Here is a 17,866-nt window from a genome sequence, read left to right as displayed (position 1 = left end):
ATGCCATTGAGCTGGAATCGGGTGCCAAGCCCCTTACCAAAATGCCATACTGAATGGCACCTCCTAAGTTAGAGGAATTGAGGAAGCAATTGAAGCAGTTGCTGGACGCTGGGTACATCTAATTGTCCAAAGCCCCTTATGGTACCCCAGTCCTATTCCAAAAGAAGAGAGAAGGAACACTGAGGTTGTGCATCGACTACTGGGCGCTAAACAAGGTGACCATAAAAAACAAGTATCTAATCCCTTTGATTGTAGATCTGTTTGATCTGTTGGGAGGAGCTATGTACTTCACCAAGTTGGACCTGCGCTCAAGATACTATCAAGTGAGGATTGCACTGGGAGACGAACCGAAAACTGCATGTGTGACAAGATATGGATCTTATGAATTCCTTATCATGTCGTTCGGCCTGACTAATGCCCCTACAACCTTTTGAACTTTAATGAAAAAGGTATTCCATCCTTGGACAAATTTGTTGTGGTTTACATCGATAATATTGTGGTGTATAACAATTCCCTAGAGGGGCACCTTTAGCACTTGCAGAAGGTGTTCCAAGTTCTGAGAGAAAACTAGCTATATGTGAAGAAGGAGAAGTGCTCGTTTGTCCAAGAAAAGGTAGAGTTCCTTGGTCACAAGATACAGGTGGACAATTACTCATGGAGAAAGGCAAGGTGCGAGCCATTAAAGAATGGGAACCACCAACCAAGGCACCTGAGTTATGGTCTTTCCTTGAATTGGTCAACTACTATCGCAGGTTAATCAAGGGATATTTAGTCATTGTTGCCCCCTTGACGAATCTGTTGAAGAAGAACAAGACGTGGTAATGGACACCCCGATGCTAGCATGCGTTTGATGAATTGAAGAGGGCATTTATGGAGGAACCAGTGCTAAGACTTCCTGATCTTAGCAAACCCTTTGAGGTACACATTGATGCATCAGATTTTGCTATTAGTGGTGTACTCATGGAAGATGGACACCCATTGGTTTTCAAGAGTGGGAAGCTCAATGACACCAAACTGAAGTATACCATTCAAGAGAATGAGATAACAGCCGTAGTGTACTGCTTGCGGACTTGGAGGCACTACCTACTTGATTCTCAGTTCGTGGTCAACACTGACAATGTTGCCACAAGCTACTTTTAATCCCAACATAAGTTGTCACCTAAACAGGCTAGGTGGCAAGACTTCTTAGCGAAGTTCGACTACAAATTGGAGTACAAGCAAGGGAAGACGAATGTCGTTGTAGATGCCTTAAGTTAGAAAGCCGCACTAGCAGCTGTTGTACAACCCCAAAGTTCTCTCATGTAAATAATGCGAGAGGGCTTGTTGCATGATCCTCAAGCCAAGACTCTGTTCGAGCTTGTCAAAGATGGGAAGACAGGAAGATTTTGGCTTGATGATGGTGTTCTCTATGCAACAGGGAAGTTACTGAAGGAGTGTCACGATTCAAAGTGGGCAAGACATCCAGGCACTCATCGAACTTTAGCATTGATGAGTGAAGCTTACTACTAGACATAAATGCGGGAAGATGTAAACTCGTTTGTGCAGACTTGCCTTGTATTTCAACAAAACAAGACATTGCAGAAGCAGCTGGGTGGGTCGTTAGAGCCACTTCATGTTCCAACCAGACCATGGAAGAGTTTGTCAATGGACTTTATCATGAGTCTACCCAAGTCGGAAGGGTGTGGCTCAATCTTGTTGGTGGTCGACAGGTTCATCAAGTATGCTACCTTCATCCCCTGACCATCGGAGTGCAACGAGGAGGAAGCTGTACGCTTGTTTTTAAAGCATCTGGGGAAGTATTAGGGGATCCCCAAAAGTATTGTCAGTGACCGTGACTCTTGCTTCACTGGCAAACTCTTGACAGAGCTTTTCAGGCTACTTGGCTCACAACTGACTTCTCTACCAACTTTCATCCACAAACAGATGGTCAGACATAATAGGTTAATGCACTTTTAGAGTTATATTTGTGGCACTATTTGAGTGCCAACCAATAAGATTGGGAAAATTGTTGGATATTGCTAAGTTCTCGTACAACTTGCAGCGATCAGAGTTGACAGGGTCAAGTCTTTTTGAGTTAGAAACAGGACAACAACCTATGACACTGAACACAGCGGTGTCAGGCTATAGAAGGAATAGCCCCGCTGTATACATGACTGTTAAGGACTAGCAGGTGACTAATGAGCTAGCTTGGGCTTAATTGGAGAAGGAAACTCAGAAGATGAAGAAATGGGCGGACAAACATTGGCGAGATGTTATATTCCAACCAGGTGATCTGGTCTTTGTAAAGCTCAACCACTCTTAACACAAGTCCACTAGAAAGGTACACAAGGCATTGCTGAGGAGATATGAGGGTCTATTTCCTATCCTCCGAACAGTAGGAAGAGCTACTTACTATGTGGAACTACTACCCCGATTGAACATTCATCAGGTGTTTCATGTGACCAATCTCAAGCCCTACCATGCTGACCCTGAAGAGCCAAGTAGTGGGAAGTCTCAACGAGCTCCACCTTTAATGGTGACTTCATTTGTCAGGGAGGTCGAGTGCATCATGGCCAAGCATGAGGTGCGAAGCAAAGGTGTACCAGAGTACTTTGAGTAATTTCTCAAATAGAAAGACTTGCCAAAGTCTGAAGGTAATTGGGAGAAAGAGGAGTCCTTGTGGCTAAGGACAACATTGAAGCATTCGAACAAGAAGGAACTACCTCGGCTACGAGGACATCACCGGATTAGGTGGGGGAGACTGTCACGGCCAGCATGTTGAAGGTTCAACCCAACAAATATTGGGCAAACCTAGAGGATCCATTTCTGAAGGTCAAGCCCTACAAGAGAAGCTCAAGGCCCGGCCTATCGGATATATCATTCTAGATCTCTTAGTCCACATGTCTAGATTCAATGTATAGTAGTGGTAGATTCCGGATCATTAGATTGTATCGATCTTAGCTCTTCTTTGTGGTGGTAGGTGTGATAGGATCCCTACATAAGGAGGATGTCTCATTGTGTATCCTCACCGCTCAACTTGTAAACCATTGAGTAGCAATACAAGCATATATTCTCCCAAACTCTCTTGAGTGTTCTTATCGTTTTTGCTCTTGCTCTTGTGTTCTTTCTTAGTTCGATCTTATTTTGTAGGAAGGAAGGCTGGCTTAGCTTGTTCGAAAGGCAATCAAGTCTAAGGCCGCCTAGAAGGAAGACTCTGAAAAATTCATCCCGTGACACTACGCACCCTTAATGAGATCAAACCAACGTAGTTCCAAAATTTAGAAAAGTGTTTGGGCGAATTTAGTTAGTATAAAATAGGGATTCAAATTTGATTGTGATTATGTCTAGTGGGATGCTAGACTGCCTACGTACCCTTTATGGTATCAAAACGATGTAGTTCCAAATTTTGGAAATTAATGGGTAAGTATGGCCTACTAATTTTGAATTTGTGTTTGAGAGATTTGAATTTGATCTCAGTGAAATTTGCATGGGTAGATGACCTCTGAGAAATTTTGGAATGGTTTTGTACATTTTTTTCATTGTTAATGTTAAAGAAAACTAATGGGCAATTTCGATGAACCCACTAATTTAATATGATCAATAACACATGCATTTGTATCCATGCAAGATTTGAAGAATGACCAAATTTGAATTGGAGCTCACCGTCACATCATGGTTGAGTCGCTTAGCACTCATTTCTGAATAGCTTTTTTGCAACAGTGATTGATTCCCACATTTCTTAATGGGGCTTTTGTCAGCGTGTTTGGTAGCCATCGTGCATTTGAGAAAACCCTTACTACTTCGGTTCATTGGAACACTGAGATAGATAAACCCGAATTCCGTAAGCATTTTATTGAGCCTTCTTGACCGTCAATTGATTTAGTTATAATGAACCTTCGTTGACTCTTTTGTGCACTTTTTTAGCTTTGTGCTGCAAGTAGTGAACTCACGTCTTCGTGTCTTGGAATACAAATGGGACAAAAGTGCCAAGGCACTTTGTTTTCTTTTGTTCTAAAGGCAAGAGTGATACGAGGGAGTTGAAAGCTTCATGAGCCTGGATTCAAATAGGACTTGGACATCATTAATTGATGATAAATTTTGGGGGACGCCTTTAGTCCTTTCTAATTGGACATGCAAACAAAATACGAAACACCTCTGTTTTGCTTCAGCGTCTTTTTGCTTTTGGTGTCATTGACTGTTTCCTTGTCCCTTTGATATGATTCAGCTTCGATTCTATTTGAACCAAATTAATTTGATAACAAGTGCCCATTGTTCAGTTGCTATGAGCCCACATTAATGCTTGGACATCATTTATCTGATCTGGTTTTGAGGCCGTTTGAATGTCTATGATCATCAGCATCTGGTTTTTTGCTAACTGCCTTAGATGAATCCACATGCTGAAAATTTGTCAATGAACTTGTCCATTTGATTCAATTTATAGAACGGAACCACCCAGGATATGAAAGTTGCTAACACTCTTCATGTTTCATTTGATTGTCAACAAATATTTCCTTTCTTCTTGACTTTAATGTAACAACCCGATCTTTAATTAATTTTTAATTAATAATTTATTCTGAGAAAAGACAATTATACCCTTATAATATTTTATTATGCATAAAGTTGACTTTTTGACCGGGGAGGAATTTGGGGATTTGGGTGGGACCATTACGTAGAGCTCAACGATATGAGTTCGTAGACATGCGGCACGCCCAATTCCGAGTTGTAACGAAGAAGGAAAGGTCAAGAAACGTAAATGACGTAGTGGCAATTTTAAAATTTGTTACTACTACAGTACCACTATAGTACTGCTACAGTAACGGGCCTCCCTATTTCTCTTCATCCTCCTTGCGACACAACAGGAATTTCTGGGTTGTTTTTTCTTTTGGCAGCCAACTTCTCTCCTCCATCATTGCCACCACATGCCTCCGTTTTGGGTGACACTGGTCCCAAAAGAACTTGGCCACCTTCCTCTTCCCATCCCGACTAACCTCAGCCGCTGGAACAACCAGTGTTGGCCAGAAACTGATGAAATCCATGCTGTTTTGGATAGTTTTGGACATATTTTTCATAAGCTAGTTCGGGTGTTTCCGACGGCCAAATTTTGCAATCCAAGTGTGCTTTCTCAACCTCTGAAGATGCTCTAGCTGTTGGTTGTGTTGGATAGGAGGAATTTATGAGTTTTGGAGGGTAAATAAGCGATGGAAAATCTGCCGGTTTTCAGCCTCTGATTCCGGCCACTTCCGTCCACTTTTTGAGGTAGGTTCAAGAACAAAAGGGGTTCCAAATAGAGTGTTTTACCTAGGGCAAGAGGTTGGGATTCCAATTGTGAAGTTTTCCAGCTGTCGGAGTTTGATCAAGCCACCCATGCGCTGCCATTGAGTGTGGCAGCACGTGGGCAGCATAGTGAGGTCACTTTCATTCCTAGAATGATCCTTATATTGTCACGAGTGCGTAGAAAGTCGTGGGTCTCAATTCGGACAACGTTTGAACCCCAATCGGATCTTGCATATTATGTGATTTCTAGGTTTTTTTTATATTTGAACCGTTGGATCGCAGTCAATTTCTTATATGTTGATCTAGGTAATTCCAAGATTGTGTAGGATTCAATGGATCGTGAATTGGAGTCTTGGATACTCCGAAAAGGCCAACTCTAGGGCTAGGTTTATAGTAACCGTCCGATCGTAGGATTGTGAGTAGTCCGACCGTCCGATCGAGACCAGACTCTCGGGACATATGTCCTAGGCATGTTAGAACCTCTAGGAACTCTCGGATCAGAATTTTGAGGTTTTGGACCTCACGGGGTCCCGAGTTGACTTTTTGGGGCTTATCGCTTTTTGAGTCTTGAGGCACTTCTAGACCGTTCTAATCAGTGGAAAAGCTTACATAGGCTTGAGAATGACCATAAATTCAATGCACGCATTTCTAGGAGCCTAGGGCCAGGACTTTGGATTAAATAATGAAGATGAGCTCCATAGAATATGTTTAAGCTTTTAGAAAGTTTTTGTGCGTGAGAGTGTTCAATTGGTTTATTTATGGTCTTAATTTCTTGATTTTATGTGAATTCGGGATGAGTATTTAATTATCTGTTGATATATCACATGCTTATATATTCATATGGTTAATTATGTTGTAAGATTACTAATATAATATTTGAACGGTATGTTAATTAGAGATCGTTATGGCTAACATATTAGCTACGTGTTTTATATATGTATATTCAGTAGTTGAAAAGGATGAATCGTAGCTCTTGGCTTTTATCAGATTGTGGTATAAATATATATGTATATATTTTAAGTTTAGTTGAGAACCAATTTATTGAAAGTGAGTTTTCAAACCCACCACGAGGGTAACCCCTCAGTTGCCTTGAAACAATTTGTCATTTATGATAATGCCCCAACAGTTTCGGGGACGCCTGAACCGTGTGGTCAGAGGATTGTGGCTCGGTTGACTTGATGTCTCCGAGGCCTGCAAGGATTGCGGCTTAGGCTGACTAATGGTCCCCTAAGACCTGTGAGGATTGTTGATCAAGCTTACTAATGGTCCCCTGAGACCTGCGATGATTGCGGCTCAGGCTGACTAATGGTCTTCTGACACCTGCGAGGAATGCGGCTCTGGTTGACTTGATGTCTCCGAGGCCTACGAGAAATGCGACTCGGTTAACTTTGTGTTTCTGAGGCCTACGAGGATGGAATTGACGGTAATAATGGAATTGACGGTATTAAATGAATTGACCAATCAGGAATTGGGGTACGCCTAGGTGGAGAGAATTTAAGTTCTGAGATGCTTTTAAACTAAATTGAGGATTTTATACGGCTATCATTATTTTATTAAGCGTTACATTTGTTTTACAAGTGACGGATGGAAATATATATATATATATATATATATATATTCTAATTAAGTCGTTGATATATAAATGTGTATATATATCTAATTAAGTTGTTGATATATAAATGTGTGTATATATATTTATTTATTTATTTATAAACCTTACGTGAGTTTCGATACAAGGATACAAGTATATATATTTTTAACTTTTTTTATGTTATTTTATTTTCTTATGTTTATTTATCTTTATCTTTTATTATTTGATATAGTATTAAATAGCTCGAGCTTTTCTAGCATATTTTGCCCCACGAGTCTTAGAGATATCAGGACCGTGGGAGGGAGGATTGCTGATCAGGTTGACCAGATGTCTCCTGAGTCCAGCGATGATTACAGGGCAGGACGTGTCACTAATGGTGTCACAAGGAAATGGATAGTTATGGCTTTCCAAGTGTGATTACCCGAATCTAAATGCATTATTTTCATTCATTTAATTATATATTGCCAAGTGAGTAATGCCAGGAAGCTAAGATGGAATATGAGAACTACGTGTGGCTTGATCCCTTTTTAAGGGTACGTAGGCAACCTAGGGTTCTAGGTGCAGCCACGAGGTTAAGTAACTAAAGGTAGTCCAGCTAAGTTATTATAAATTGAATGTTGTTCCGAGAGGCCTGAGGCCAGAATGATATGATGCTATATAAATTAATGCATGCTGGCAGTTAGGTTATATATAAACATATATGCTTGTTTTACAGGTGGAAATTTTTGGGAAATGTTCAATTTACAAGGGAGACTCTGCCGAATTCTCGGCAGAAGTCAAACTTGAGATAAATTGTATTTGAATGGAAGGGCAAATAGGTCATTTGTGCCTGGTACGCACCAAGTGTCGGACACACACAGGGTTCGGCTCGAATTCCAAAGTAAAATTTGAGTCGGGTCTTATCATTTAATGTGCTACTGCTACATAACAAAAGAAAGAAACAAGTTTTTGTTTCCTCATTCTGCATGGCTAGCCATTATGCTAGTCAAGTATGCAATGGCTTTAGGCTTCTTGCCGTGGGCTTTTTTTTTTTTTTTTCAAACATTGCTGCTATCATTCTCGTTGCACACCATTCATGATGGATTACAGGTTTTGCCTAAAACAAAGGTGGGTTGAGATCACTCTCTTTTGCCTTCTTCCTATTTTTTATTCTCATGAACACACGTACCTATGAACACTCGCAAGTGTTCATGGGACTTTTCACATAACATGGATTCATCATCCTTTGAAAATTTATGCGGTGTCCTCCCAAAATTTAGTTTCTGGTTTTGTACCCGAAATGGATTCATCATCCAAGTTCGCTAAGCAGAGCTTGGAGATTCGCTCTGCATAGCATTATTGATTTGCGGGTTTTATACCCAAGATGGATTCATCATCCATAAAGAGTGGGTTTGACCCCAAAATGGATAAATCATCCGCAGAATTTGGTTCATGGGTTTCTCACCCATATGGATTTTTACATCCAAATAATAATTGCTGGGTTACTCACTCATGGATTTGAATCTGTTGATGCGAAAAAGTGGTTTGACACGTGGCTCGCCCAACTTAGTGATATTATGTCTTCGGAAGGTAGTTAGTCTTCGGAAGATCAAGTTCCTGCAAAAAGACACGTTCGGTAAAACCTTGGGATACCGGTGTGGTACCGGCCGAAGGCTCTCCGATGCTTAAATAAGTATGGATTTAGTAAATATCAGATTACAGATCAAGCGGTAGCGTACCGTTGGTTTTTCCTTTTTCCTTTTGGGGATAGGGGTCTCCTTATATAGGCCTTGGGAGGCGTGCACTATGCTCATATTTCCGATGTGGGACTGTAGAAGCGGATTGCGAGCATGACACGTGTCCAGGTGCAAAAGAGTCATCTTGTATGGCTTCGGTATGGAGCATGCCGAAGGGTTTATTGTGATAAATATCGATTCAGTCCACGTGTTTGGCCGTCGTAGGTCGATTATTTCTGATATAAACAGTAGTCCCCCAAGTTCTCTTCCGAAGGTCCTTCGAAGGGAATTTGGTTCTCCCTGGCAGTTCGTAGGTGCCCTGCCGTTCGGTAAGCTCATTTGGAAGACACTCCCCTGAGACCCGAAAGGTCGTCGATGCTGAGAGGGGTGAGGGCAGAGACGCTTCGTTTTCCGCGCCTGGAGTGCAAAGACGCTTTGTCTTCTGTACCCGGCGTGCAGCCCGTATCACCATCCACCGGGCAACACGTGGCTAGCGAAGTGACGCCTGACGGCCGCATTTATGAGCCGTTTGGTTTTCTGAGGCGTACCGTTGCAGCCATCTCCCTATAAATAGAGGCTGCACAAGGCGTAAAGCTCACTTTGCATTTGAGAGTTGACGCGAGAGCTCTATGTAGGCGATTTTCCGAAGAGAGTGAACGGCGATCCAGGCGATTTTCTCGGAAGTTCTCGGTACTCAAGGCGATTTCTGAATCCTGCCTTCGATAGTCAAAGATTCCAGCATTACTCAAGGTAAGGTACCGTTCGGTACTCTCAAGAAGTTTATGACACAGGTAGCGACGTATCACTCGGTGGTCTAGTGAGCCATAGGTAGCGACGTAGGAATCGGTAGGGTAGTTTATGACACATCCTTAGCCTTCCTTTTCTTTTTGTAGATGTCTACTAGCGAGTCCTCCTTCGGCAGTGAGCCCAATGCGTTCGATGAGGAGTTGTCATCGGGCTGGGACACATCCAGTGGGGCTGCAGCCTCAAGGCCGAGGGTGGAGAGGACACCGATGTTGAAATCATCGGTGAGGAGGTGAACTCCATTCCTACCCAGGGCATCGGCAAGGGATTGATGACGGGGCAACTGCTTCCCTTAGCCGCGGTCTATAAAGACGGTACCCGCTTCGGTACCCTTGACCATCAGCCGGAGGCCTCTACCTCCGGCCGTGATGAGGGCGTTGCCGGCCCTTCTCGACCGAGGGTGACGATCATCCACTGGGAGCGGTCTAGGATACCGGTGGGTGTACCCAAGAAGGCTCTGTTCGGGGTCGATTACTTGGAGCCCAATAAGATCACCGAACGGGAGCTGGAGAAGATTAGGGCCGAATACCTCATCCTGGACTCGGGGACGGTGAAGTCACTTTCTTCACCGACGTGCTTCTACAAGGGGTGCGGTTGTCGTTGCAGCCTGCCGTGCAGAAGATACTTGCCCAGATCAGGTATGCCCCAGGCCAGTACAATCCTAACTTCTTGGTGGCCTTGATGGGGGTGATAGCTGCTTTCGGGATTGCCGGGGAGGGAGAGCCCTCCTACGAGCAGTTCTCGTATCTGTACAGCGTCACCAAGTCGAAGAGTGCCGATCATGGTGGCTGGGTTCAGGCGAACTGCCTGAAGGCTTCCGAGCGGGGGCATTTCGTTAGCTCGGTGCCAACTTCCCAAAAGTCGTGGAGGAATCGGCGGGTGCTACTCTCTGGTGATTGGGAATCGCCATTGGGAGTATCCCCGCAGTTTCCGGTACCCACGACGTTCCAAATTGCTGGTAGGTTTCCGAGTTGCCGATTGGTAGGCTGTCATTATTGTAATTCCTTTTCCTTATTTTATTTTTACTAATTCTCTCTTCGGACAGGCAAACTCAAGCAGCCGATCGCTACGCAGGGTAAGATTCGGCAGCTCGACAGAGTGAGGCTGAACTTTCCTGCTGCCGAGCGAGTTTACCCGCGCTTCCTCTTCACCAACAATCTCATCAGAGCCGGACTCATCGACCCTGCCAAGAGTAAGTATACTTGCGCTTTCCCCTTTCTTTTGCATTGTTCTTCTTGCCGACTAACCAAATTTTCTTGGTCAGTGACGGACGCCAGGAGAGTTGCCGAGGCTAAGAAAATGAATGAGTCCTCCAGGAGGCGCCTCATGATGGGCCTGGAGGGCAAGAAAAAGAAGAAGCAGCCCGAGGTAGCTCCAGTTCGGCAGTCAACGGACCCCGAGGACGTGACCCTCGCGGAGCGCCTGCGACAGCTGGGCGCTGAGCCTGTCGCATGGCCGACTGCCGATGCCCCTGCGCCGAGGTATTCCGATGCCGAGGCCGCCTCTTCCAGAGCTGCCGGGAAGCGGCCGGTCACAGTGGACTTGGAAGCCTGGCCTGCTTCCAAGCGGAGCCGTCCGTCGGAGGCTTCCAGGGCCGTTCTTGCGTTGGAGGACGAGGACAGTCCTACCGAGGCCGTCACCATCGCCTGCCCCTCCAAGACGGTGCAGTTCGTCAACCATATGATCCTCGGCTCTCAAATGGAGCTGCCGGAGATTGACGAACTGCCGAAGAAGCTCCTTCGGGAGCAGGCCGGACGCGCCTTCCGGCTTCAGGCTTCGGTAATAATTTCCTTCTCCTTTCGTCCTCCCTCTCTTTTTGTGCCAAGTGGGGCTTGTTTCTGACTCTTTGTTTTGTGCAGGCGTCCATGGACATGTGGCTCTGCGTCAAGCGGGCTATCACTGCTGCCGAACGGGCGAAAAAGGCCTATGACGACGGCAGGGCCAAGGTGGCCGAAGCGGGCAAGGTACTCCAGGACCACGCCGCACTGTTCAAGGAGAAAGAGGCCGCCGAACGGCGGGCACTTGCTTTGGAGGCGAAGGCTGAGGAGATGCGGGCGGCCTTGGAGGCAGCGCAGGCGGCAGCGAGGGATGCCGAGGCTGCTTCAGAGGCGGTTCAAGATGCCCTGGACGAGTTTGAGCGGACCAAGGCTGCGAAGATCGAGGCTGCCGTTCGGTCGGCTGTCCAGGATACCGCTCATCTGAAGAGTTCACTACCCTTCTGGACGGGGAAGTGGGCTCGAAGATGGCGGATATGCTATACCGATTCAAACGGTACAACCCTGGGCAAAAGCTGAACTTGAACTTCGCTGCCGATCCTCCTCCCCTTCCGAAGGGAATAACCGAGGAAATGATCGAGGAGTACGAAGGGGAGGACGCCGCTGAGGGTTCCGAGTCTGCCGAGGCTACTGCTGGTGATGAGCGTTGAGGGCCTTTGTAATATTAATTTTTAATTTTAGTTTCTGAGTTTTATCCCATTCCGAACACATTGATGCCGAGGGCATCATTTTAATTTGATTTTAAGCTTATTTTTATTCAACTGTCAATTGTCTGAGCAACATTAATTTGGTGCCGAGGGCATTTTATTCATGTGTTATAGTCGCTAATTGCCGTAGGCTATTTGCCGATCGTACTTCGCTTATTGCCGTAGGCTAATAAAGACGCTGTCGACTGTTTGAGTTTTGCAAGTCCCGATGAGATCTGTAGGGTAAAAACCTCGAAAAATCATTTATTGCCGTAGGCTAATGTAGATGCCGTAGGACATTAACACTTAACAGCCGTGGGCTAGTAGGACAATTTAAAGAGAGGCTGAAGTAATAGTGCCGAAGACATTCTATTAATTTCAGTTGCAGAACAAATACATTGTAAGTAGTTACAGTTCCGACATGCCGTAGGCTAGGTCACTTGTAGTAGTATTTGAGATGTTCTGCGTTCCAAGGATGGCCGAGGGCCTTGCCGTTGGAGTCTCTTAGTCGGTAGGTTCCCGAGCGAAGGTTACCGATGATCTCATAGGGTCCTTCCCAGGAAGGTCCGAGGGTCCCTTCCGTGGCATCTTTGGTTGCCAGCGATACTTTACGCATGAGCCAGTCTCCGATTCGGAATGAGCGGTGTCTGACCCTAGAGTCGTAATACCGAGACACACGTTGTTTTTAGGCTTCATTCCGAAGGTTGGCATGTGCTCGGTGCTCTTCGAGTAGGTCAAGGCTTAGAGACATGGCTTCTTCGTTCGGCTTTGGTGCGAAGTTTTCCGTTCGGTAGGAAGGTTCGCCGATTTCTACAGGCACCACTGCTTCCGAACCAAAAGCCAAGGAAAAGGGTGTTTCTCCAGTAGACGTTCGGTAAGACGTCCGAATGGCCCATAGTGCTTCAGGAAGCTTCTCCGGCCAGGCTCCCTTAGCCTTGTCCAGCTGCCGTTTCAGTAGCTTCTTCACTATTTTGTTTATTGCTTCGACCTGACCGTTCGACTGGGGATGGGCTGGTGATGCGAAAAACAAGTTGATTTTCAAGCGGGTGCAAAATTGCCTGAAGAGTTCCGAATCGAATTGTCTGCCGTTATCGGTAATGATTGCATATGGGATACCGAATCGGCAACAAATGTGAGTCCAGACGAAATCCTCCATCTTTGCTGCCGTTATGGTTGCCAGAGGTTCGGCTTCCACCCATTTGGTGAAGTAGTCGACGGCAACCACTGCATATTTTACCTGCCCCTTGCCTTGCGGCATTGGACCGATCAGGTCTAGTCCCCATTGTGCGAAAGGCCAAGGGCTTACAATCGGTGTCAGAGGTTCGGCAGGGATATGCGGAACGTTACCGAAGCGCTGGCATTTATCACACCTTTTCACAAGTGAATTAGCGTCCTGGTGCATGGTAGGCCAAAAGTATCCCTGCCGAAAGGCTTTGTAGGCGAGGGATCGGGACCCGGAATGGTCGCCACACACACCGTTATGGATCTCCCGAAGGACGTAGTCCCCCTGTTCTGCCGTAAGGCATTTGAGATATGGGGTGGTGTAGCCACGCTTGTAAAGCACATTGTTGATGACAGTGTACCTTGCTGATCGGTATCTAAGCTTCCGGGCCTGGGCCTTATCTTCAGGAAGGGTGCCGTTCGTCAGGTACAAGTAGATATGAGACATCCATGTATCCTCATACCGTACGGTACACGTTTCGGAGGCTACCGTACTCGGTTGGGCAAGAATCTCCACCGGTACCTTTCTTCCGACCTTGTCGTTTATCGCCGAAGCCAGGCGCGCCAGTGCATCGGCATGGCTGTTTTCGCCTCTGGGGATCTGTTTGATCTTGTAGGCTTGGAAGCTTTGGAGTAGCTGATGGGCGGTTGAAAGGTAGGCGTGCATGGAGGCATCCTTGGCGGCGAAGTCTGCCGTTACCTGGTTCACGATGAGCTGGGAGTCGCTGTGAATTCGGATTTGCTTTGCATTCATGCTCTTGGCTAACCGAAGGCCGGCCAAGAGGGCTTCATATTCCGCTTCATTGTTGGAGGTTCGGAAGTTGAATCGGAGGGCGTACTCGATCTTGAGTCCGTCCGGTGTTGTCAGTACCAAGCCCGCTCCGCATCCTTGTTGGTTTGCCGAGCCATCGACGTGCAAACCCCATATGGGAGTTGAGGTGTCAAAGCGTTCGGCGTCTAGCTCGTCCGGCAAGACGGTCTCGGTAACCGCTTCGGGCGTCGATTGTGCTGTTGATGAGGTAAGCTCGGATATAAAATCGACAACAGTCTGGCCCTTTTTGGCGGGCCTCGGAACGAACTGTATGTCGATCGCCCACTTGATCAATCGGCCAGAAATTTCCGATTTCTGGAGCACTTGCCGGAGCGGTTGGTGGGTTAGGACTTTGATTCCGTGCGCCTGAAAGTATGGCCGAAGTCTTCGTGCCGAGACGACAAGAGTTAGTGCAAGCTGCTCTAATGGGAGATACCGAAGTTCAGCACTCTGGAGTGCCTTACTGACATAAAAAATCGGTAGCTCGGCCTTTTCTGGTTTTCGAATCAATACCGAACTGACGGCAGTGCCAGATACCGAAAGGTATAGGTAGAGAATTTCTCCAGGCAGTGGTTTTGACAACAGGGGGGCTTTGCTCATGTAGTTCATTAAGTCTTGAAATGCCTTATCGCATTCGGCAGTCCATATTATATTTTGTTTGCCCCCTTTCAAGGCTTTAAAGAACAGTACACATTTATCGGTAGCTTTTGATATGAAGCGGGTCAGGACGGCCACGCGTCCAGTAAGGCTTTGAATGTCCTTCGTCTTCTTCGGCCTCTCCATATCGATGATTGCTTTTATTTTCTCAGGATTCGCTTCGATCCCCCTCTGACTGATCATGAATCCGAGGAATTTTCCGGAAGATACACCGAAGGCGTATTTCTTCGGGTTCAGTCTCATCCAGTAGTCTTTCAGTATGCCGAACATAATTGATAAATTTTGCAGATGCTCTTCGGCAGTTCTGCTTTTTACCAACATGTCGTCAATGTAAACCTCCATGATGTTGCCGATGTATCCGGCGAAGATTTTGTTGACAATCCTTTGATATGTTGCCCCCGCGTTCTTCAGGCTGAACGGCATGACATTGTAACAGTACAACCCTTTGCCTGTTATGAATGCGGTGTGTTCGCTATCGGGAGGGTGCATGAATATCTGATTGTAGCCGGAATAGGCGTCCATGAAGCTCAGCAATTCGTGGCCGGCAGTGGCGTCCACAAGCTGGTCTATCCGTGGTAACGGAAAGTTGTCTTTCAGGCAGGCCTTGTTGAGATCGGTATAGTCCTGGCACATTCGCCACCCGCCTGTGGACTTTCGCACCATCACGGAATTTGCCAGCCATACCGGATACGTTGTCTCCCGGATGAAGCCGATGGTTTGGAGTTTATCGACCTCCGTACGTATTGCTTCATACCGTTCGGTATCGTATGATCGGCGCTTCTGCCTTACGGGTTTATAAGCAGGGGAAATGCTGAGTTTATGGCTGATGACCTCTGGGGCGATGCCAGGCATGTCCTCGTAAGACCATGCAAACACTTCCGAATGGTGTCGCAAGAAATTTATGAATTGCGTTCGGAGGTCAGCAGTGAGTCTTGTGCCGATCCTAATCTGACGATCGGGCTGTTCATCGCTCAAGGTTACCGTCTCTAATTCCTCGGCGGGCTGTGTGTGAGGGGTCGGGGATTCATCTCTTGGGTCGTCAATCGGTCCCATGCCGTTCGGTAACCCCTGCACAGACATGGTCTAGTCTCCCCTCTCGGATCAATCGTTCCACGATCTTTCTCAGGCTTATACAATCTTCCGTATTGTGGCTGTTGTGCTGATGGTATCGGCAGAATTTACCGGTCTCCCGGTTGTCTTGTCGATTGGGTCTTCGCTGATTCGGTTTTGGGATTATTTCTTGTTCGTTCATCAGAACGGCCTCATAAGTGGTATTCAGTAGTGTAAAGACCTCGTTGCCGTGGTCACGATTGGGTAGGGGTCCTCGGTGGTCGTTGCGACCATACCGCCCTTTTCCCTTCTTCAGGTGATCTCTTCGATCGGCACTGTTGTCCTTCTTCTTATGGTCCGCCGAATATGAGTCGACCCTCTCGTAGGACGGCGTCTTTGCCGGATAAGCGTTTGGCTCTGTATCCTCTCGGCATGCCGAAACACTGGGTTTCGAGTTGAAGTACTCGGCCTTGGCGTGCACCGCTGCCTGCTTCATCAGCTCGTCATACGTGCGCCAGTTGCTGCTGTGTACCAGGTATCGGAAATGCGAGGACTGAAGGCCACTCTTGAAGGCGCCGTAGGCTGCCCTATCATCTGTTTCCGGACACCTTGAGTATTCGTGACTGAAGCGCGCCGCATACTCTCTCAATGGCTCGTCCTCTCTCTGCCGAATCGTGTACAGATCATCGGCAGAGTAAAGACAATCCGTTTGGATCATGAAGTGATTGAGGAAAATTTGTTTCAGTTCGTCAAAAGAATCTACCGTTTTCAGCTCCAACCGGTAGAACCAGTTCAGGGCTGCTTCGGTAAGAAAAGATGGGAATAGTAGGCACTGCCCTTCATCGCTCAGGCCCTTGCATCCAATGGCTGACTGAAATGAATGAAGGTGGGTTAAGGGGTCCTCGGTTCCAGTATAGAACGGTATACGCAGTTGCTGTACTTCCCTATCCTGCCTAGAACGCCGAATGTGTCTCGTGAATGGTCCTGGCCGAAGCTTTTCCCATTCCGGTTCTTGGGAGCGAGCTTTGTCGTTTTCCATTTTCTAGACTTTCTGAAAAAGGAGTCGGACAACAAGGTCTCGGCTTGGTATTTCCTCGGAACCATAGTCTTCCAAGCGTCTTCGCGGACTCACTGAATTATCCCCCGAGTATCGAGTTGTTTCCGAACGGTAGGTGGGAGTTTGCGTCCTGGAAGGGATGTACTCAGATGCCGACTCCTCTGCGGAGTCCAGCCCTCTGACCCTCCGAATAGGCGACTTGCTTCCTAAGGCGTTCATCCGGGATTCCCTTAATCGAGCGTTAATCCTGATCGGGGACCTCTGTCTCTCTGCCTCCCGATCGTTAAGCCGGTGTCAGCAATCGGAGTAGACCTTCTTCGGGACGTGTAGTTGATCCCGGGGTGTCGGCACCACCAACTGCTTGGAAGGCGCGGGCGTTGCCCTCGCTACCTTTCCGTATTTCCTCCTCCCATATGGGGTTTGCAAGCTCTCGGAAGAGTGAGTTGTCTGGATGTTCTGCGTGTGCTGCTGGTGCAGCAGCTGCTGGGTTTCGTCCACTTTGGACGACAGAAGGTGGTTGTGCTCCTGAAGCCTAGCCATGTCCTTCCGCAGGGACGCGATTTGGACTACTAGCTCGGCTTCGGCTGTTGTTTGGGTCGAGGGGGCGTTTCCGAAGGGAGTGCATAGGGGTAGCGCTGGGCTAGCTCCAGTTTGCCTTCCGAACGGCACCCCTTCCTCTGATAGGAAAGTGGGTACTGAGGTGGTCCCCATGTATCTAGGGGATAGTGGGTTGATGGTTTTTGTTTCGATTCCCACAGACGGGGCCAAACTGTTGATGCGAAAAAGTGGTTTGACACGTGGCTCGCCCAATTTAGTGATATTATGTCTTCGGAAGGTAGTTAGTCTTCGGAAGATCAAGTTCCTGCAAAAGGACACGTTCGGTAAAACCTTGGGATACACGTGTGGTACCGGCCGAAGGCTCTCCGATGCTTAAATAAGTATGGATTTAGTAAATATCAGATTACAGATCAAGCGGTAGCGTACCGTTGGTTTTTCCTCTTTCCTTTTGGGGATAGGGGTCTCCTTATATAGACCTTGGGAGGCGTGCACTATACTCATATTTCCGATGTGGGACTGTAGAAGCGGATTGCGAGCATGACACGTGTCCAGGTGCAAAAGAGTCATCTTGTATGGCTTCGGTATGGAACATGCCGAAGGGTTTATTGTGATAAATATCGATTCAGTCACGTGTTTGGCAGTCGTAGGTCGATTATTTCCGGTATAAACAGAATCCAAATAATTTTGG

The 17,866-nt window shown here is 46.8% G+C and overlaps 2 protein-coding genes across 2 annotated transcripts; both read right to left on the bottom strand.

The window, feature by feature from the left end:
- Positions 1-12,509: 12,509 nt before the first annotated feature.
- Positions 12,510-14,639, bottom strand: LOC117621785. Its single transcript, XM_034352335.1, has one exon. The coding sequence runs from the start codon at positions 14,637-14,639 to the stop codon at positions 12,510-12,512; it is 2,130 nt and encodes a 709-aa protein (XP_034208226.1).
- A 913-nt stretch (positions 14,640-15,552) lies between these two features.
- On the bottom strand, positions 15,553-16,602 carry LOC117621784. Its single transcript, XM_034352334.1, has 2 exons — positions 16,327-16,602; positions 15,553-16,227 (listed from the first exon to the last, which is right to left on the bottom strand). Exons 1-2 carry the CDS (start codon positions 16,600-16,602, stop codon positions 15,553-15,555), a joined length of 951 nt encoding a protein of 316 aa, XP_034208225.1.
- Between the last annotated feature and the right edge of the window lie 1,264 nt (positions 16,603-17,866).

This window comes from Prunus dulcis, chromosome 3, assembly GCF_902201215.1.
Source record: "Prunus dulcis chromosome 3, ALMONDv2, whole genome shotgun sequence".
In the NCBI taxonomy this organism is placed as follows: domain Eukaryota; kingdom Viridiplantae; phylum Streptophyta; class Magnoliopsida; order Rosales; family Rosaceae; genus Prunus; species Prunus dulcis.
The sequence above is the reverse complement of the archived record's forward strand: the minus strand, read 5'-3'. Positions and strand labels throughout refer to the sequence as shown.

What these genes read in the sequence shown, in the direction of transcription:
- LOC117621785 (XM_034352335.1), bottom strand. Translation starts at nt 14,639, where the DNA reads ATGGAGAGGCCGAAGAAGACGAAGGACATTCAAAGCCTTACTGGACGC.
- LOC117621784 (XM_034352334.1), bottom strand. Translation starts at nt 16,602, where the DNA reads ATGGAAAACGACAAAGCTCGCTCCCAAGAACCGGAATGGGAAAAGCTT. An exon ending in ACCGGTTGGAGCTGAAAACG is followed by an intron (nt 16,228 to 16,326) that starts GTAGATTCTTTT and finishes ACGATTCGGCAG; the next exon opens with AGAGAGGACGAGCCATTGAG.